This window comes from Neofelis nebulosa, chromosome 16 (genome assembly GCF_028018385.1).
Source record: "Neofelis nebulosa isolate mNeoNeb1 chromosome 16, mNeoNeb1.pri, whole genome shotgun sequence".
Classification (NCBI taxonomy): domain Eukaryota; kingdom Metazoa; phylum Chordata; class Mammalia; order Carnivora; family Felidae; genus Neofelis; species Neofelis nebulosa.
Window position 1 is genome coordinate 55,066,260 of NC_080797.1, and position 21,921 is coordinate 55,088,180.

The window sequence follows — 21,921 nt, forward strand, 5'->3', positions numbered from 1 at the left end:
TTAAATAAAATAAAATAAAATAAAATAAAATAAAATAAAATAAAATAAAATAAAATAAAATAATTGAAAATGAACTCATTCTATGAGGCCAGCATTACCCTGGTAACAAAACCACAAAGCCCCACAAAAAAATTTACAGACCAATATCCCTGATGAACATAAATGCAAAAAATCCTCAAAAAAACGATTAGCAAACTGAATTCAATAATACGTTAAAAGGATAATATATGTGGAAGGATAGTTCAATACCTGCAAATGAATGAATGTGATACCCCACATTAACAAAAAGAAGTATAAAAATCACATGATCAGGGGCTCCTGAGTAGCTCAGTCAGTTAAATGTCTGACTCTTGATTTTAGCTCAGGTCATGATCTCACAGTTTGTGAGTTTGAGCCCCGTGTCAGGCTCTGGGCTGACAGTGTGGAGACTGATTGGGATTCTCTCTCTCCCTCTCTCTCTGCCCCTCCCCTGCTGGAGCTCTCTCTCTCTCGCTCAAAATAAATAAATATACATTAAAAAAAATTATATGGTCTCAACAGATGCAGAAAAGCATTTCGCAAAAACTCAATGTCCATTTATGATAAAAATTCTCAACAAAAAAAAGGGTAGACAGGGAACATACCTCAACATAATAAAAGGCATAGATGACAAAGCAACAGCTAATACCATAAGCCAACAATGAAAAGCTGAAAGCTTTTTCTCTAAGGTCAGGAACAAGATAAGGTGGTGCCCAAACGTTTTAATGCTTTATTTATGTTTTGAGAGAAAGAGAGAGAGAGAGAGAGCAAGCTAGGGAGGGGCAGAGAGAGAGGGAGACGCAGAATCTGAAGCAGGCTCCAGGCTCTGAGCTGTCAGCACAGAGCCCGACACAGGGCTTGAACTCACGAACTGTGAGGTCATGACCTGGGCTGAAGTTGGACGCTTAACCGACTGAGCCACCCAGGCGCCCCCATGACCACTTTTATTCAACATAATATAGGAAGTCTTAGTCACAACAATCAGACAAGAAAAAGAAATAAAAGGCATCTAAGTTAGAAAAGAAATAAAACTGTCATGATTTGCAGATGATGTGATACTATTTACAGAAAATCCCAAAGACTCCACCAAAAAAACTATTAGAACTGGGGTACCTGGGTGGCTCAGTTGGTTGGGCATCTGACTTCAGCTCAGGTCATGATCTCGTGGCTTGTGAGTTCAAGATCCATGTCAGGCTCTTTGCTGACAGCTCAGAACCTGGAGCCTGCTTAGGATTCTCTGTCTAACCTCTCTGCCCCTCCCCGCTCGCTCATGCTTGCTCTCTGCTCTCTCTCAAAAATAAATAAACATTAAAAAAAAAAAAAACTATTAGAACTAATAAATGAATTTAGTAAAGTTCCAGGGTATAAAATTAATATGCATAAATCTGTTGCATTTCTATAGACTAATAATGAAGCAGCAGAAAGAGAAATTAAGAAAACCATCCCACTTAAGCAAGTGCAACAAAAAGAGTAAAATGCCCAGAACTAAATTTAACCAAGGAGGTGAAAGACTTGTACTCTGAAAACTATGAAACATTGATGAAAGAAAGTGAATAAGACACAAATAAGTGGAAAGATATTCTATACTCACGGACTGGAAGAATTAATGTTGTTAAAATGTCCCCACTACCTAAAGAAAGAGTCAATGGACTCTCCATCAAAATACTCTATCAAAATGGCATTTTTCACAGAACTAGAACACATAATCCTAAAATTTCTATGGAACCACAAAAGATCCAAATAGCCAAAGCAATCTTGAGAAAGAAGAACAAAGCTGGAGGTATCACATTTCCTGATTTCAAATTATACTACAAAGCTATAAGTAATCAAAAGATTATGGTATTGGCACAAAAACAGACCTATAGATCAATGGAACAGAAGAGAGGGTCTAGAAATAAATCCATACTTACACAATTAATTTTCAACAAAGGGTGCAAGAATATACAATAAGGAAAAGACAGTCTCTTTAATAAACAGTGCTGGAAAAACTTGACAACTACATGCAAAAGAATAAAACTGGACTATTTTCTTATACCATATACAAAAAAATACTCAAATTGGCTTAAAGACTCAAATGTAAGACCAGAAAGCATAAACCCTGGAGAAGAAGACATAGGGAGTAAGTTTTTTGACATGCCTTAGCATTATGTTTTTTGGATTGGTCTCTTTAGGCAAGGGCAATAAAAGCAAAAATAAACCAATGGGACTTCATCAAACCAAAAAGATACTACATAGTGAAGCAAACCATCAACAACACGAAAAGGCAATCTAATGAATGGGAGAAGATATTTGTAAATGATATATTCAATAAGGGGTTAATATCCAAAATATATAAAGAATGCACACAATTCAGTATCACAAAAATGAACAATCCAATTAAAACATAGACAAAGGACCTGAATAGACATTTCTCCAAAGAAGACATACAGGTGGCCAACAGGCACGTGAAAAGATCCTCAACATCACTAATCATCAGAGAAATGCAAACCAAAACCACAATAAGATTATCATCCCACATCTGTCAGAATGGCTAGTACCAAAAAAATAAGACAAGTGTTGGACAATGATGAGAAAAAAAGGGAACGCTAGTGCACTGGTGGTGGGAATACAAACCAGTGCAGCTACTGTGTAAAACAGTATGGAAGTTCTCCTAAAATTAAAAATGGGGCACCTGGCTAGCTCAGTAGGTAGAGTGTGCAACTCTTGATTTCAGGGTTGTGGGTGTGAGCACTGTATTGGGTGTAGAGATTACTTTTTAAAAATTAAAAGAAAAAATTAAAAACAGAATTACCATATGACCCAGCAATTCCACTTCTGGGTATTTAACCAAACAAAATGAAAACACTAATTCGAAAAGATACATGCTCTTCTATGTTCACTGCAGCATTATTTACAATAGCCAAGGTATGGAAGCAGCCTAAGTGTCTATCAATAGATGAATGGATAGTGGAGATGTGTGGCATGTGGGTATCACAGAATATTACTCAGCCATAAAAAAAGTCTTGCCAATTGTGATGATATGGATGGACCTAAAAGTTATTATGCTAACTGAAATAAATCTGAGAAAGACAAATACCATTTTATTTACAGGTGGAATCTAAAAAACAAATGAACAGGCCACAGACTCAGAAAACAGAATGGTGGTTGCCAGAGGGATGAGTGTGTGTGTGTGTGTGGTGGGGGGTGGACAAAATAGGGTACAAATTTCCAGTTACAAAATAAATAAATCATCGGAACGTAATGTGCAATATAGAGAATATAGTTAACAATATGGTAACAACTCTGTATGGTAACTGACGGTAGCTAGTTGTATGGTAGTTATCATTTCATAATGTAGTATACAACTGTTGAAGCACTTACTTTATATACCTGAAACCAGTAGATATTATATGTCAAGTACACTTGAATTAAAAAAAAAATTTTTCTCTTATCTCCTTTATAATCCATTCCCTTCCCCCCGGCTTTCTGCCTCAACAGTTTTGCCATTTCTAGGATGTTCTACAAATGGAGTCATATACTACATACTATTTGGAGTCTAGTTTCTTTCAGTTAGTTTAACACATCTGAGATTCATTCATGCTGATGTAGGTGTCAGTAGTTCCTTTCAACTGCTGAGTAGTATTCCATTTTATGGAAGTACCACAACTTGCTCATCTGTTTGCCTCTTGGTGGACAGGTGGGTAGTTTCCAATTTGGGGAAATTATGAATAAAGCTGCTACAGACATTCGTGGACAGGTTTTTGTGTGGATATATATTTTCATTTCTCTTGGGTAATACCCAGGAATAGGATTGTTACATTATACGGTAAATGCCTATGTTTATTTTTTATTTAAAAAAAAATTTTTTTTTACATTTATTTATTTTTGAGAAACAGTGAGACAAAGCGTGAGCGGGGGAGGGGCAGAGAGAGAAGGAGACACAGAATCTGAAGCAGGCTCCAGGCTCTGAGCTGTCAGCACAGAGCCTGATGCGGGGCTTGAACCCACGAACTGTGAGATCATGACTTGAGCCGAAGTCGGACCCTCAACCGACTGAGCCACCCAGGTGCCCCTGTAAATGCTTATTTTTTAAAAAAAGAATGCTAAACTTTATTTTTTTTATTGAAGTATAATTAACACACATTGTTGTATTAGTTTCAGGTATACAAGATAATGAAGCAATTGTACATAATACTCAGTGCTCATCTAGATAAGTGTACTTTCAATCTTCTTCACCTATTTCACCCATCCCCCCTTCTACCTCCCCTCTGGCAACCACCATTTTGTTTTCTGTATTAAGAGTCTGGTTTTTAACTCTTTTTTCCTTTGTTCCTTTGTTTTGTTTCTTAAATATGAGTGAAACCACATGGTATTTGTCTTTCTCTGACTGGCTTATTTCACTTAGCATTATACCTTCTGGGTCCATCCATGTTGTTGTAAATGGTAAGTTCTCATTCTTGTTTATGGCTGGAGTAAACTTTTTCAAAGTGGCTGTACTATTTCACATTTTTACTAATATGTATAAGAGTTCCAGTTGTTCTGCACTCTCACCAATACTTAGTATTGTCAGTTAAAAATTTTATCAAAAGAATTTTTTTCCTTTATTTTAGTGGTGCCTAATTGTGGTTTTTAATTTGCATTTCTCTAATGACTAACAATAAGCATCCTTTCATGTGCTCTTTTACCATCCTCCTATCTTTTTTGCTGAAATTTCTGTTCAAATTTCTTAAAATTAATTAAATTTAAGCCATTCGAAAATTTTTTATGTTTATTTTTGAGAGAGAGAGAGACAGAGACAGAGCACAAGCAGGGGAGGGACAGAGAGAGAGGGAGACACAGAATCCGAAGCAGGCTCCAGGTTCTGAGCTGGCGGCACAGAGCACGACGTGGGGCTCAAACCTGTGAACTGTGAGATCATGACCTAAGCCGAAGTCAGAAGCTTAACTGACTGAGCCACCCAGGCATCCCCTGAATAACAATCTTCTATCATATGTTTTCAAAAGATGGAAATTAAAAAAAAAAATCCCAATGGTTTTCTGACAAGGACAGAAGATGTGAGGTTGGTGTGGAAAGACAGAGGGCTGTGTGACTGTCTGTGCCCACCAGTGGTTAGGCAAAGAGTCTGGTGCTCGCTGGGGTCTGGGTTCTTGTGGAGTAGCACTTAACAGTTCATCTTGGCAGCCTTTTTCTTTTTTTTAAGGTTTATATATTTTTGAGAGAGAAAGACAGGGAGAGAGAGAATCCCAAGCAGGTTCCATGCTGTCAGTGCAGGGCCTAATGTGGGGCTGGATTCCATGAACCGAGCCAATATCAAGAGTTGGGATGCTTAACCAACTGAGCCACTCAGGCGCCCTTGGGCAGCCTGGGTTTGTTTGTTTTGTTTTCTCATTTACATCTGGTGGGCAGCAATTTTACTTTTTTTTTTTTTTTACTTAAAAAAAATTTTAATGTTTATTCATTTTTGAGAGAGAGAGAGTCAGAGCATAAGCAAGGGAGAGGCAGAGAGAGAGGGAGACACAGAATCGGAAACAGGCTCCAGGTTCCGAGCCGTCAGCACAGAGCCCGATGCGGGGCTCAAACCCTTGAACCGTGAGATCATGACCTGAGCCAAAGTCGGACGCCCAACCGACTGAGCCACCCAGGCACCCCTTACTTTTTACCTTTAGGTCACATGAAAAGCCTGTTACTGTTTTTCAAGTCTAAATTTGAAGCTCCATGAAAGCAGAAATCATAACCACAGCATAAGGATAGAACTTTATACATAACAGGCATGCAATAAATGCATATGAACTGCCATAATTCTTGGTGCTCTACAAAAACTCAGCTTTGATTTATATTTTCAGCAAGTCGAACTAACATACGCAAAAGAAATCTTCCACATTAGTGTTATAATGTGTAGCAGCTTTCTTAAGCAAAATGTTTTTCAATTGTCCCATCCTTTTAGTTTTCCCTAGTGCAAACATTGGGTTTTTATTTCAAAATTCCTTACCTGAGCTAGAATTAAGCTAGCAACTCTATCTAATATAAAGTCATATTATATTAGGGTTGCTCTACTGAGCTGCATAACCCTGCTTCATCTGTTGAGAAAAGGCATATTTTATCAATGGGTCAGATAGAAAATGAAGATATTCAAAACTTGATTATATGTTCCAGTGGTCCTCACTTCTATTTGCATCTTATGCTGTTAGTGAAATTTGGGTGGATTCTTTTCCTTAATAACACTGATTTCTCAATTTCTCTTATGTGCATGCGATTTTGAAAGGCTTAAATTCCAGACACTGAGACATTATTAAAATTAGGAACCAGTCAGGAATCAACCAGAAGAACTTGAAGCTGGCATGGTAATCTGTAGTTCAATCTAAACAGCTCTTAAAGATTCTCCTTTCATAATTCAACACTCCTGACTGTGTACATTAGCTGATTAGACTATGTGAAGGTGGCTACTCTGAGAGGGAACATAGCTAGATTTGGATCCAGCACAGGGGACATCTGGAATGATGAACAGCCAGGAGCCAGGTTTCTAAACAGTCTCGTTTCCTGAATCTTTATCATATTCACACAGCAGTCTGCACACAGCCTGAGCCCAGGTCTGTCTTTCTCCTAGGAAAGGCTGGAGTCCTTGCATTCCTAATCTACCAATGTGTGCAGCTCTTGCACTTTTAATTTATGAGTGTTTAGGGGGGAACTCTCTGACTTGGGAACATATTGGTTCGGTCTAATGCTTGGAGATTATTAAACTTGGAGCTATGCTCCACTATCAAGTCTACAGATCTTTTATTTAGAAGATATGGTGCTCTAAATGCACAAAGAGCTCCCTGTCACCTTCACATTAAAGCCCCTAGTGCCTGGTAAATGGAATTATATAGCTGTCATCTCCTTTCCCCAAAGTTTTAAGAGTACAATGGGCTCATTTTTTCACACTCCATCCCAGCTTCAGAACTAAGAGACCTACTTTGTATTGATTTAAGGTCTCAGAAATAAATAAACCTGCTTCACTGCTGTGATTCACAACAAATTCATGATACACTATTGCATGATATATTTCAAGCTCTTGCTCTGGCTCTCTTTTTCCTCTGGTGAGTGATGGGGGAGGTGGGAGGTAGTGGGGAGCTGCAAAGCTGACAGCCTGATGGTTATTGGAGATGGCTGCTGACTGCAAATCCAAGAAAAAGACACTGTTGGAGGACTATGGGTTGGGTTTTTTTTTTTTTTCTTTTCTTTTTTTTTTTTACGGGGGAGCAGAGGTGAGAAGCTAATTTCCTTGGGTTTCAGGCTTGGGCTGGGGAGAAGAAAGGTTAAGGGGAGAAGATAAGGGTAAACGGAATAGGCAAAGCTTCCAGTGAACGCTAATTTGCAAAGACAGAGCTATAAACATTTGTAGAAAGAGAGAAAGGTGAAGAAAATCCAGCGTAAGAAGGTGTAACATAGGAATGACTGGAAAATGAAACAGCTGAACTGCTCCATTTAAGGGATCCTGTTAACAGTCCTAAGAAGGCACTCAGCTTGAGTTTAGGGACAATGTTTTATTAGAGGCAGAAAGTGCAGAGACCCTGCATGGCACAGAATCTGTGAGATAGAGGCATTTCTTCACTCTTATACTCAGGAAGCAGCACAATGCTAGAAGTTGAAACAGATCACTCCAGAGACAGGGTAGAGAGATGACAAAGGGCTACACGTAGAAAGTGAGCCAGAGATTGCTGAGGTGAGAGGTAATAAATTCTAGCATTTTAGATTTGGTTGTGTGCCCTTAGAGCTTTAGAGTATCTCAGTCTACAGTCATCTTCACTGATTTCTGAAATAAGTATTACCTAACTGTGGACCCAATGAGTTTTAACTAAATACAGTTTTACCTAAATATACAGAACCCAAGGGGCACCTGGGCCGCTGTTGGTTAAGCACCAACTTTGGCTCAGGCCATGATCTCATAGTTTGTGAGTTTGAGCCCCAAATCGGGCTCCGTGCTGACAGTATAGAGCCTGCTTGGGAGTCTCTTCTGCACCCCCCCCCCACCCTCTCTCAAAATAAATAAGTAAACGTAAAAAAAAAAAAAAAAAGAATACACAACACCCAAGAACCTCCAACTGTGTAGAGGGCCAATAAGTCAGGTGGTGGAGAAGCAGGAGATAATAAGGCTCTCAAAACCTTGTATGACACCTTGCAGCAGACCCCTAACCTACAGAGTACTTCCAACTGGTGTACATTTTAGCTGTTCTCTTATAATTGCTACTTATTTCCCGTTTTGGCTGGCAAGAATGTTATTTCTGAATCCAGTTTCCTTTCTATCTTTGGATAGCATTTGCATCTTTAATCTGTTAAGACAAAGCCAGATTCTGAAAACAAAGTACATGGGAAAGATTTTGGTTCCATTCAATTCCATACAGGTTACACCATAATACTGGGAGTTGCTTTGTTAATTCTGAACACTACTTTTTTTTTTTTTTTTCAACGTTTTTTATTTATTTTTGGGACAGAGAGAGACAGAGCATGAACGGGGGAGGGGCAGAGAGAGAGGGAGACACAGAATCGGAAACAGGCTCCAGGCTCCGAGCCATCAGCCCAGAGCCCGACGCGGGGCTCGAACTCACAGACTGCGAGATCGTGACCTGGCTGAAGTCGGACGCTTAACCGACTGCGCCACCCAGGCGCCCCTGAACACTACTTTTTAAGAGGAATTGGTCTGTACAATCGAACAGGCTGTAGCTAAATGTGAACTTCATACAGATGAAAGGAATTGGCTCATAAAGTACTGAGCTCCCCTTCAGTTGAGGTTTTCAAGCATAACTGAATGAATGTTAGGCAGTAACATGTTACAGAGGAAATTTGAACAATGGTTGAGTGGTTGGACCTTTGAGGATCTTCCACTCCCGATAATTATAATTCTATGGCTACTTGCTGTCATCAATAGTTATCATTAACACCACCACTACCACATCGCATTTATTTTTCTGTAATATGGATAAGAAATGAGATTAACAAAGTTTTTAATTATTATTCTTTACAACTCCTATTCCTAATCTTGTTACAATGTAATAACTTCATATATCACTAACATGTAATCTCACTAGTATATAACACCCTAATATGTAGCAACTGTTTTATTTTGTTTATATTTTTAAGTTTATTTATTTATTTTGAGAGAGACAGAGACTGTGTGAGTCGGGGAGGGGCAGAGAGAGAGGGAGACAGAGATTCCCAAGCAGACTCCACACTGTCAGCACGGAGCCTGATGCAGAGCTTGAATTCACAAACTGTTAGATCATGACCTGAAATGAAACCAAGAGTCAGACACTTAACCAACTGAGCCACCCAGGCGCCCCTGTAGCAACTTTTAGACCCTACCTACCCTCCTTCCCAATCTATTCTCTCTCTGGTCCAGCCTAACATGGTTCCCTGGCTACAAATCAATAGATATAGCATAACGGAATACTAAAAATTCAAGAGAATTTAAGATTAAGAGATCCTCTGGTCTTCACCTTAGGGTGGGAAATGTATTTTATAAAAAGGAAATTGAGGCCCAAACAGAAGAAAGTCCAGTTATTTACCTAGTAAATGCAGGGAGCGGAATGATGAAAAGTTTTTGTTTGCCTTTTTTTTAACCTAAAAGTTTTGTTAACTTCAGAAAGTTTGAGCATTTATAATAGGTTGTCAAACATAATAATTCCTGAGTCTGTATTTAATGCCCTAGGCAGGGCCTCAGAGCACTCACTCCATCTAGAAGTTCAGTACTGATACTTGTTTTAGGTTCTCCCAAGTCATTAGTTTCCAAGCCACTGTACCCACACAGGGCTCTCTTAGTCAGAGGCAACTTCTCTAATGGAGCTCTGAAGGGAAATTCTACCCTGCAAGATCTCTAAACCAGACAGCTGGGGATCAGGCTGAGGGCAGATCATGACTCACTGATGGAGTCCAACATACCTGGTACAGTTTTCTACCAAACCCGAGGAACATCAAATGAAAAAACAAAATGGGGGCGGGTTTGCCCATATTTTGTGTGTGGGTATTGGGGTCCAGGGGAATAGGGTTTGAAAACTAAGAAGATGTGCCCATAGCAATCCTTTCTGAGAACTCATTCATAATGCTAAAGCGAGGCTTACTCAGAAAGGAAGCTCAAATGCCCTCTTTAAAAGGAGAGCGATCCCATCTGGAGCTTCCAGAGTACAGGGACTGTCTATTGTGAAAATAGGTAGTTAGGGACTTTTAAAAATGCAAATTGCTGGTCTGATCCTTAGAGTGATTATGGGCTATTGTATCAACAAGTCCTTAGGGACTACTGTAGACAGATGACTGACACATATACTGCCCTATCAGGACCCAATAGGGTGCCTCTGACGTTAATGGCTTTCCAAAGTGCAGTGATTGTCTTTAGATAACATCTATTGGGAAAGTCAATACATGAATGAACTGCCATGGCGAGGATGGACATTTAACATTTTCTTAAAGGAATTTTTGCCTTCAAAGGATCAGAAAGATGTTGTGTTTAAATTTCCTTTCCAGGGTCTGGACAATGTGTTGCAATGAGAAAGAACCCTAAATTCAGCTTAGGGAACACTACAACAGTGTCAGTGACTTACCTATATTAACTCATTTAATCCTCATAAGACCTGGTAAATAGGTACTATTATTATCCTCATTTTACAGTTAATACAACTGTGACCCAGAAAAGCTAAGAAAATTGCCCAAGGTCACACAAGCTAGTAGGTGGCAGAACCAGGAATTAAACCCAGGCAATTGGGCTTTAGTGTCCATGCTCTTTAAATTATGTGAAGTTACAATGCTGCCTCACAGCAAGAGCTAAGTAATCTCTCCTTTTTTCAAAAAAATATTCATTTACTATTTTTTTAAGTAATCTCTACACTCAATGTGAGGCTCAAACTCATGACCCCAAGACCAAGAGTCACCTGCTCCACCGACTGAGCCAGACAGGTGCCCCTCTCTTCTTCCCTTCTTGAGTCTCTGTAACTCTTTCATGTTGCATGTCACAAAGTCATGGGTGCATATGGAGAATGTACAGTGCAGGTCCCCAGTTCTACAAGCTTGTGGGAGGAGCTCTGATGTTGCACATAACAGAGTGAGCAACGACTTCACATTTCATATTGCACAAATACATAAAAATATGTGTTTGCAAACTGAGATCCAGAGGACTTGCATCAAGTCTCAAAAACAAGATTAGAATTAGGGCCCTACAGACCTAACATATATAGCCCCAGCCACACCATCATATAATTTCTTTTTTCCTGGCAGATTCAGTGGAAACAGGGGCCTGATCTTGGTAAGGGAGATGAGATTATGGCATCCCCCCCTCCCTAAAGCACAAGTTTTATCTTTTATTTATTTTTTTAATGTTTACTTATTTTTGAGAGACCAGAGCATGAACAGGAGAGGGGCAAAGAGACAGGGAGACACAGAATCGAAAACAGGCTCCAGGCTCTGAGCTGTCAGCGCAGAGCCCAATGCAGGGCTTGAACTCAAGATCTCGAACTGCAAGATCATGACTTGAGCTGAAGTTGAACACTTAACTGACTGAGCCACCTGGGCACCCCACGCAGAAGCTTTAAAATGTCACATATCAACTCCTGAACGAATCTATAATCCCATTTCTCACAGTCATTGGTACATGCCTTACCTCCACAGACAATTAGGACAGGCTATAAATTGAAAATCCTGATTTCTCTGTGTATACCTCAAGTCTGGGGGATGGAGTGAGGACTAGCTGGCTCTGGTCTACATCAGTGTTACCTTACAACGCTAGGTCCTTCCAGCCTATCCACCACCTAATGTATTAGAGACATTACGTAGAAACAGGAATGGTGGAATAGGGGAAGTAAATCTGAAAGTTACTGGAAATATCCAATGGCACCTTGACTCAGAAGTTTATGACTGTACAAACTGTCTCAGCCCCTTAAGGATCTATCTTACCAGTTCCCCAAGCACACTGGTTGCTGCCTTTGGCAGGCTAGCGTGACACTCTTCCAGCAGGTTAGTATCACATCCATCAGGTCTGCCTTACCACTCAATGAGGCATTCTGAGAAATCTGCCACCTACAGCCTACAGTTTGTAGAGCTAAGAACCTATGGTCTTCTACCTTGGGGGGGGCATGAAATAGCAGACCCTTACAAGCTTCTATTATTTATGTCATCATGCCCATGACATTTGGACAAAAAGGGAAATGACCAGGCCTTGTGGATACTAAGTGGAGGGGACTGAGCTCATCTTTTTTTTTTTTTTTTAAGTTTTTTTATTAAAAAAATTTTTTTTTAATGTTTATTTATTTTTGAGAGAGAGAGAGAGACAGAGTGCGAGTGGGTGAGGGGCAGAAAACGAGGGAGACACAGAACCCAAAGCAGCCTCCAGGCTCTGAGCTCTCAGCATAGAGTCCAACGCGGGGCTTGAACCCACGAACCGAGCGTGAGATCATGACCTGAGCCGAAGTCATACACCCAACTGACTGAGCCACCCAGGCGCCTCTATTTATTTTTGAGAGAGAGAGAGAGAGAGCAAGTGAGGTAGAGGTAGAGAGAGAGAGAGAGAGAGAGAGAGAGAGAGAGAGAGAGGAGAGAGAGAATCCCAAGCAGGCTCTGCACTGTCAGCGCAGTGCCCGGTGTGGGGCTCGAACTCATGAACTGTGAGATCATGACCTGAGCTGAAATCAGGAGTCAGACACTTAACCAGCTGAGCCACCCACGCACCCTAGGACTGAGCCCATCTTGAATAAAACTTGAGGACGTGGAAGTTCATGTTCTGATGCAGATTTAGTCTTTGCCAATGGAACCAAGTCACTTTACCTCTTACTGTTGTAGTCTTCCGATCTGTAAAACAGCCTTGACACCACTAGCCCACCCCAGAAGGTAGCAAGGGGCTGGACTGATGTTGATTTTAAGTTTCAAATAGAGTCATCCAGACTGCTTCTAATCACCAGCCCAATGCCTTTTGTTCAAATAGCAAATCTTCTGCGGCACTTATGAAAACCCAGATACTACACCCCTCCTCAACTTGGTAATATTTTGAATGTTTTACAAATAACTGCAGGCAACAGAGAACAAGATAGACAAGGAAAGAGAATATACAAATACTGAGATAACAGGGGGAAAGGGATAAAAATATGAATGCAGGAAGCACTTGGAACAAAAGACACAGTGGCAAAGGACAGTGCCTGTGAATAAAATGTGTAAATGTACAGTAAAACCACTGAAAGTAAAAAACAGGAAACTGCCAGAGCATTTATATTTTATTTGCAGGTTACTACTGTTGGCTACAAAAAGAAATCCTTTACAAAGTAAGAGTCTTTGGAAGCAAAAAGGTAGGAAGGTCTGAACTAATTAAAAACAGGTCGGCTAACGACAGGCAACATCACGTGTGCACTGAGATGGAGTGTAGCCATAAAAGCTTGACACATACATGCAATGTATTAAGTTGGGAATGTGTGTCTCTCCAGCTTCATATCTATTAAAGGAACAAACAATTTACATGTTGCTGTATTACAGAAGTATGATATGTGGTGTGTCAACCCTTTCTCTTCAAATTGAACCATTTTAAGTCAAATCAGTGATGGGGGGGTTGGGGGTGGGGAGGGGAGGAGAAAAGCAGGGAGAAAGAAAGTTTCAAAAAAATCTCTGCCTCAGCAAAAGTTTTCATTAAAATTTTAGACAAATGATCCCTGTGTCCTTCTCCCTTGCTGCCTGGGGCTCCATGCTATTTCTATGCAAATAACAACCTCGTGGTTTATATCTTATTATTTCCACCGGAGCTGCAGCGACATGACCTGAGACGTGTAAGAGGTTGGGGGGGACGGGGGGGAATTGGAGAGGAGAGAGAAAGAGAGAGAAAGAGAGAGGGAGAAAGGGAGAGAGAGATGGAGTGGGTGTTCACTCAAGTGTGAAAAAATATTGTCAGGAGTGAGCGTCAAGAACAAAAAAAAAATGCAGGGATAACGTGTTTATTTCAGTCCCCCCACCCCCAACCCCCACCCCCACCCTACCCCCCCTTGCAAACCAGCACCTTTTAAAATTCATTGGGCATCAGGCGATCATGCACAATCCATCTGCTTTCACTTTATCATTTGCATTTCATGCCTCCTGGCTTTTGATGTGCTGATACTTTGATGCAGTCAGGAGACGCGCATTATCATTATTTCAATTTTCAAAGGGGTCAACGGGATCGGCACTTGCACACACAGATTTCTTTTTTCCTACAACCTCTGCACACCCCTCCTTCCCTATTCTTCACCCCAATGTTTAACATAAAGGATGAAGACTCAAAAAGGCGGGGGTCAAATGTTTACAGTCTAAAAGCTTGCATATACCACCTACATTTCCACTTTGCACAGGTACACACATACTCGAGCAAAATAGTCAAGGCTTAAGGAGGTTCTACAGTGTTTTCAGACACACACAAAGACTTTCTCACATATGGATACTCAGGGAGGCACACGGAGAGAAAGAGAGGGATCTGGAAGCAAGATACAGACACAAAGAGACGAGAGACCAGCACTCACGCAGGAAGAGACACGCACTCAAAGTAACCTGCACACACCCATAAGAGACATTCCCACAGAAAGGCACACAGAGATGTTGAAAGATACTAGTACACACAAAGACGAAACATGCAAAAGGAGTGAGTCAGAGGGAGCAATCTATGCTTGCAGCTTCCGTATAGTTTTCTTTTTCATACTGGATAGGCAAAGGGGCAGACAGGACGTTCTGAATGAATTTGCATGAAATCGGGTGTCTTCCAACAACATGTCTGTGTACTTAAGAGGCACTGACATGAAGACAGTGAAGCAGGCAGAGCAGGATTAGGTAACCTTTATAACTTGATCACTCCCTTTAGCTACAAATGATCATGTCCTTCTGGAAATGAGCATTGTTTGGTAAGTTACAGCTGCAGCTTTCCTTGTCCTTTCCCCTGCAACCACACTTCTCCTTTAACAAGCAGCCCTGCAGGCTAGGAAGAAGGGGAACATAATAAATCTCATCAGAACAATTCAACTAGATTTTAAGAAAAATTCCCTAATGCTTCCTTTATGACACAAATGAAATTCAACTGGCAAGTTTTTAGGCAAAAAACAAAAACCAAACAAACAAAACCCCCCAGCAGTAGTAACAATACTTTTGCTTTGTGTATTATTCTTTGTGTATAACATGTTCATAGGGAGAAAATAAGAAAATGTAATGAAATACTCTTCAGAAATTAGCTCTCTGTCCAGGTATGGGAATACTCGTGTCTTTTTTAAATTCCATCTTTACAGATAATCATACCTACAATTCTTTGCGACATTCATCAATATCTCATCCTAAGAAGGTATCCAAAAGAGCAACTTAAAAAAAAAATTAAGACTCTCAGCAGTTTCTCCCACTGCAATAATCTCCTTCAGTAGTGGCAGTTCACAATGTCTATTTTTAAGCTACTCTCCTAAAGGGGAGTGGGGTATGCAAGTTTGCCATTGTTAGCACAGCTCTGCCTTTCCTTGGAGGGAAAAGCAAGCCCAGAGAAGGATACAGACCTCTTAAGGAATGCAGAGAGCAAACTGCATCAGACGATTCTCCTCATTTCTGACATCTCCAAAAGCTAACTGGACCAATGGATATATCCACTTTTAAAAAATGAGGTAACAGGACACTTACTTCCTATCCTTCCACTGCAAAGTCAAGGCTTGATAAAGTTTGCACAAGTCCAGTAAACCCAGTAGTTGATACAATTCAGCGTGCATATAACTCCACAAGATAAATCATCAAATCGTATAAGAGAGAAGAAAAGGGAACTGAAATTGTAATGAGGACCAACACTTTGTGCCAAGTGCTAGGTACTTTTGCTTATGATTTCTCATTTGATCTCCACTGTATCATTTAAGCGTGTAAGTTATTATCCCCCTTTGACAGACAAAGAAAGCTGAGGAGCTGAGAGGTTACATGAGTTGCACAAGGTCAGCCAACCAGTCCTAGACTATTACACATTCCTGGCTCTGGAGAGAAAATAATTTTCCTATGTCTGCAGAGAAGTCAGAACTACACTGTCTTTTGTATATTCAGGTATACTTAGATAGTTTTCACTCTTACAAGCGGTGACCTCACCAACCATTTTTTTTTTCCTTTGGAAAAGCCCGTGAGCTTGAATTGAAAAGGCACAAGAATTTCTTTTGAAGGGATGATAAATCTCTGTCATACCCTTTCCCAGAAATCCATCCATGCATCCATCTACCCATCTTTCCATTCAATATTTACCAATTACTTCCTCTACATCCACAAATTTCTCAGAACATTAAAATGATATTGTCAACATGTTCAGAAGATGTTTCAGAGACAGCTCCACATCTGGGAATAGATCTCTTCACTTACTCATAGATAAAAGAAAGGAAAGGAGGGTAGAAAAAAAGCATTCAATTAATTCTCTTCCTAGAAACACTAGAACGTAAGCCCTTCAGAGCAAGAATTCTACGTGGATTGTTCATGAACATATCCACAGGACTTGGAACAGTGCCTGGCACAGAGTAGGTACTCAAAATACTTGTTGAATACAATGAATGAATGAATGATTAGGTAAGCAAGGCAATGGGCAGGAAAGATGGAGATAGAGGGGAACAGATTCAGGGAGGCATGGACTGAAAGGCTTCTCCTCAATCAGAATCTTGAATTAAGAATTCACAATCATCTTTATACAGCTTCACACACTTCTCTCAGACTCTAGAAACTTACTTTGTTGAGAGCTCCAGCTCCGGTCAGAATTAAGTGAGAATTTTCAACCTGGATGGTTCTCTGTCCCAGCCGGACAAGGTAAGCTCCAATCCCAATAGCCCGGCATGTAACCTTAAAAAAGAATAAATTAAAGAGAGAGAGAGAGAGAGAGAGAGAGAATAAATTCTACATGTCACAGATTTATGTCCCCTCCCAAGCTGAAAGAACTAAGGCACAAATGTATAAAATCTACATTAATAGAAAAAAAAATTGCTTTTTAGAAAGTTTGCTTGATTAATAACAATGTTAAAAAAGCCCCACAATTTCCTGGTCAAAGAAAAGAAGGTACAGAATTCACTGAATTGGACCAAAGGGGATTAGACACAAAGGTTCATAGGCTGTTTATTTCTCTTATACTTCTTCCCATTTCATAGATGCTTGGCATCTATACTAGAGGTAAGAACAAGAAAAGTAGTTAAGAGAAGAAATTCAAGCTATTAAAATTCTCGTAGAATATTTAGAGAAATAAGAAGTTAAACTAAAGGCTAAAATGAAGTGCTAGGTTTTTCTAGGAAATTCAATTATTTACATTATCATGCACAATTAAAATCATATTGTAGATAATTTTTAAGAAATGTTCTCATTTGGGACTGAATGGCAGAGATCGGACCAAAAAAACTCCTAGCCACACAGTCAGTTCTTCAAAAATTTCACATTCTGATAAGATTTACCAAGCTGATGGTGATAATCTCATTATAGGCCAATGAGGATTCTCCAGCAATCATTCCAGAGCCTCGAAGGTTCTCTGCTCCAAGTCCCTCTTCCTTCCCAATAATATCAGTTATCTTGTACCTATTGGATATAGCCATGCCAAATTATAAAGGTTAAACACAAGAACAACAATCCACTAAAAGAATAATCACTATTAAAAGGCTGCTAAAAGCATACTGAAAGCTTATTTAATGCCAGGGCTCTATACTCTTCTTATACTTTTCATTCATGTATCTTTCCTTCTTAGCTTGGTGCCTATTTTCTTCTGGAAGCAATATGGTATAGTGGAAAGAGAAAAATCTGGAATTAAGTAGACAGGTTTAAAACCCTGCTCTGACACATATAGCCATGTAACTCTGGAGATAATAGTAACTTCTATAAGATGGAGATAATGGTGTCTACCTCTAAGGGTTGACATGAAAGTTAAATTAAAGGAACAAAGAGGGCTTGACACATAGATGGCGCTCTGATTTTAGATGCCCTCTCTTACTTTCTAGAACAAGTTTCTTAAAAGCAGGGCGACTGTATATCTCTCTATAATCAGCAACAGCCATTAAATCAATAATTTTTGATACATGTTACAAAGGAATAAAAAAGTCCAGAGGCATAGTGAGAATGCTCAGGCCAATTTCTCAAGTCAAAAAATCCTTTCTCTTTCCAAGACAGGGATGAAGGGCAAGATCAAAACAGTGCACTCCCATTCCTGCTCTTTGTGAATATCAAGTGCATACACAGAGGGATCCTGCCTCTAGTCTTTTGAATAGAGGGGCAAGTAGAATGTGCATGGAAGTGAAATGCTGGCCAAGTTGTCCAGAAACCATCTTGTGGATCCAGTGGGAGCCACTCGTCTGTCTTCTCGGCAGGGGATTAGGAGTGATAGCTGATAATGGGAAGTGGGAGATGGGGAATGGAACTAATAAAAGAGAGGAAAAATATAAAGTTGGAAGCAGAGATGGGCATATATTATTTACAGTTCCGTGTGTACCCAGAAAGCTTGGCACCAGGCATAGTTTTATAAATTGAAATAATAAATATCCCATAGTGGCTCTTAAACTACTTTTTTGCCCCCATATTTCTCTGTTCCCTTCTTTCCTTACTTCTAACCTTCCACCAATTCTTTTGCTTTGCCCATGCTGTTGGCCTCTGGCTTTGCATTTCTGCTTCTCAGATTCCCTGGCCTTTCTATTTTTAGCCTCTCCCAGGAATTCTCCATTCTTCCTTTTGCTCTGTATCTAGGCTCTAAATTCTAGAGTTATGTTACAGGTAAAGCTAATCTCCCTTAAGGGGTTAATGAGCCACAATAATTGGAGGGAGGGTTAATGTGTCCTTTCCAGAAGGCTCACATGCTATATAGTCACAAACACTCATGGGCATAGTCAGCCGTCCCTGCAAAGCAGATCTTTTCCCTCCTAAGGATTACATATTGCTTCACAGGTATTCATGACTTGTTAAGTGGCATCTTCTCCCTTTGTATTACATGAAAAAGAATACAAATTTCCCATTTTCTGCTCTATGATCTGAGTCTTCTACTATTGAGACTATCATTCCTTAAAGTACTACCAAATTTTAATGTTATTTGTAATAAAAATCTTTGTATAGTGTAATACATATATAGTGCATACACTTTGTATAGGGTATATATAGATATACAGATAGATAGTATTTTATATATATATATATATAAAATTTTTGATCCTCACAACAATCCAGTGTGATAGGTAATATCCTCTCCATTATTGCATATAATAGCAGCCAGGATTTTTCACTGCTTACTATGTACTCAGTGCTGTGCCAACAACTTTACAAATATTAATTTACTTGATCTTCATCTTACAGATGGGGAAACTAAAACTTAGAGAAGAAAAATGACTTGCTTTAACAAAAAAATATGTAAAATCAATAGCTTTCTAAAATATCAGTAATAAAGAGTTAAAAAATATAATGGGGAGGGAGAATCCCAATCAGAATAGCAAGAAAAGATACAAAATAGGGGTGCCTGAGTGGCTCAGTTGGTTGAAGAGACGTCTGACTCTTAATTTTGGCTCAGGTCATGATCCCAGGGTTGTGGGACTGAGCCCCACATTAGGCTCCATGCTGAACCTGGAGCTGCTTAAGATTCTTTCTCTCTCTTCCTCTGTTCCTCTCCCCTGCTCCCACTCTCTCTCTCTAAAATAAAAAAATTAAAAATAAAAAAATAAATTTTAAAAATGCAAAATATTTAGGCATAAACATTTTAAAAATGGCAAACTCCATTTTGTACCTACACTGTGCACCACAGTACCTCAGGTGACACAGTCAACTGCCAGGGGCACTGCAGGATATTTTAAATATTTTAGAGAAACACTATGATATATAATATCTGTTGGATCCCATGTTAACTACCAGCATTACGCGGTTCATTTTTAAACATTACATAATGCTACATTCCTTTTGACAATGTTTTATCTTTGCAATGCTGGGTTTTCACAGTTTCTCTGGAAAAATAAAAACAAAAACAAAAAAACCAAGTCCTACACAAAAATCAATGCAGAACAAGAAACAATGGTGGCTACATCCGAGCTAAATCCAAGTTTTGAGAGTTCATATAGATGCAAATATCCCATTAGTAAGTAACTGTAATTACTTAAAAGTGAAAAAACTTTCAATTTATGTGTATTATATTTTCAAATAACAATTTATTAGAGTATCAATACTTATGAAGTTCTCTGGGTCTGGCTACTTAATAAACAGAAATATTAGGTATATCTTTTAGCTGAAAGTTGCTGTGAAAAAATTATTGAGACAGCAAGGGTGTTATGAACCAAGACAGAGTGGGAACCTGTATGAAGAAAACCACAAAATTTTTAAAAATACAGTTGAAAAAAGGAAAAACGTGCCATGTTTTTTCTTGGGAAGAGTTAATAATTATGAAGATGTCAGATTTCCTAAATTAATTAATAAACTTAATGTAACTTGAATCAAAATCATTATGGAAAGTTTTTGGTAATTAAAAACAATGAAACTAATACAAAAAGACAAAAAGAGTCAATAAAATGGGGAAAAATTAAGAATGCGAGGAAATCTGCCCCATTACAACAGTTAAAATAATGTGGCATTACCCCAAGAATAGACAGCACAAAAAACTGATACAAAGCCTAGTAACTGAATTAAGATTATTATAAAAGTGAGGAAAGTATGAATTACTCAATAATTGGTATTGTAATAGTTGATTAACATTCTGAAAGTACTTGCAGACAGACTGTAAAAATGGTAAACCTCACTAGTATTCAAAAATACCAGTTAAAATAATTGCTATTTTTATCCTATTTTATTAATTGACAATAATCAATATTGGCAAGAGTGGAGAAAAATTAAAGGGGAAGAATGCACTGTCATATACTGCTGGTGGAGTACAGATCTTGGGAGGGCAATCTGAAATTATCAAAAATATCTTTAAAATGGACATATTTTTTGACCAGTAATTCTACTTTTTACATAGGTCAAAGGGAATAATGATAGATATTCCTAAAAGTTTATTTAAAAGAACACTCAGCCGAGGAATATAGTAGTAAAAAGTTGGAATAGTCTGAATGTTCAAAAAAGATAAAATTTATTTTATTATTAAATAAATAAAATTTTATCATAAAATATTATCAAGCCCTTAAACATATTCTCAAATAATATTTGAAGAATATACAAAATTTCCCCAAAATAGTTTTTAGTGAAAAGTGCAAATAACAAGAGTTTTTCTATCGTGATTCTGATTATGTAGAACAAAGTCATATATATACAGAAAAGACAGCAAGACTATAGTATACATTAATAACGTTCTTTCTCAGTAGGTTTGTAGCTAATTTTTATTTCTTCATAATTGTTTAGATATTCCAACTTTTCTAAAATGAATAAATATTATAAACATAATTTAAAAACCTTAATCAGTAAGATAAGGTCTTTCAGTTAATTAGTGGTAGAGCTATGATACAAACCTCGGACCTCCAGATTATATAATAAGCAATCTTCATTGCTCTTTCAAGGTCATGATCAGCAGGACAGTGAGGAAGAAATGATCATATTCACCTTTCTTTAATCCATGGCTAAATAATTCTGATACATATACACCTACCTGGATTCTCCTTCATCTTCTACATGTTCACAGTGGACAGAGTTGAGAGCACTGACCCTCTTATAATCCTGAGGGGTCAGATATAAGTATTTGTATCCCTGTGAAGTACAAATAGTTTTTAACTCATTATTTGCCATCATCACATAACCAGAGGACATAGCAAAGCATGCATAACACAGCTTGTTCCAAAGCTAGCTTTAAATTGTCACATCACTCTAACAGAATACTAGCATAGACAGTTCTCCTTTGAAAGATGGAAGTGCCTATTTCTCTAGTCACTGACTGTCTTTGAATTAAGCTACCTTGTAGCTACAACTGCGAATATATTCCAACCATTTCATTTTCATCAGGTTTTTAAAGGGTAATTTCTGATCTTTTGTGCC

General features: G+C 38.8%; 1 protein-coding gene across 21 annotated transcripts in view; it reads right to left on the reverse strand.

Moving 5' to 3' along the window:
* The window catches only part of ACACA (acetyl-CoA carboxylase alpha), a 280,594-nt gene that overhangs the window by 54,230 nt on the left and 204,443 nt on the right, over nt 1-21,921 (reverse strand). For 19 of the 21 annotated variants that reach the window (XM_058703419.1, XM_058703413.1, XM_058703420.1 and 16 more), the window contains 3 exons: nt 21,539-21,636; nt 17,397-17,517; nt 16,687-16,797 (listed from right to left, as the gene is read on the reverse strand). In XM_058703419.1, the coding sequence (XP_058559402.1) occupies nt 16,687-16,797; nt 17,397-17,517; nt 21,539-21,636 (330 nt within the window). Of the gene's footprint in view, nt 1-9,233; nt 9,261-13,210; nt 14,939-16,686; nt 16,798-17,396; nt 17,518-21,538; nt 21,637-21,921 lie in introns of those variants that run through there. The other 2 variants (XM_058703430.1, XM_058703429.1) reach the window with 2 other exon arrangements.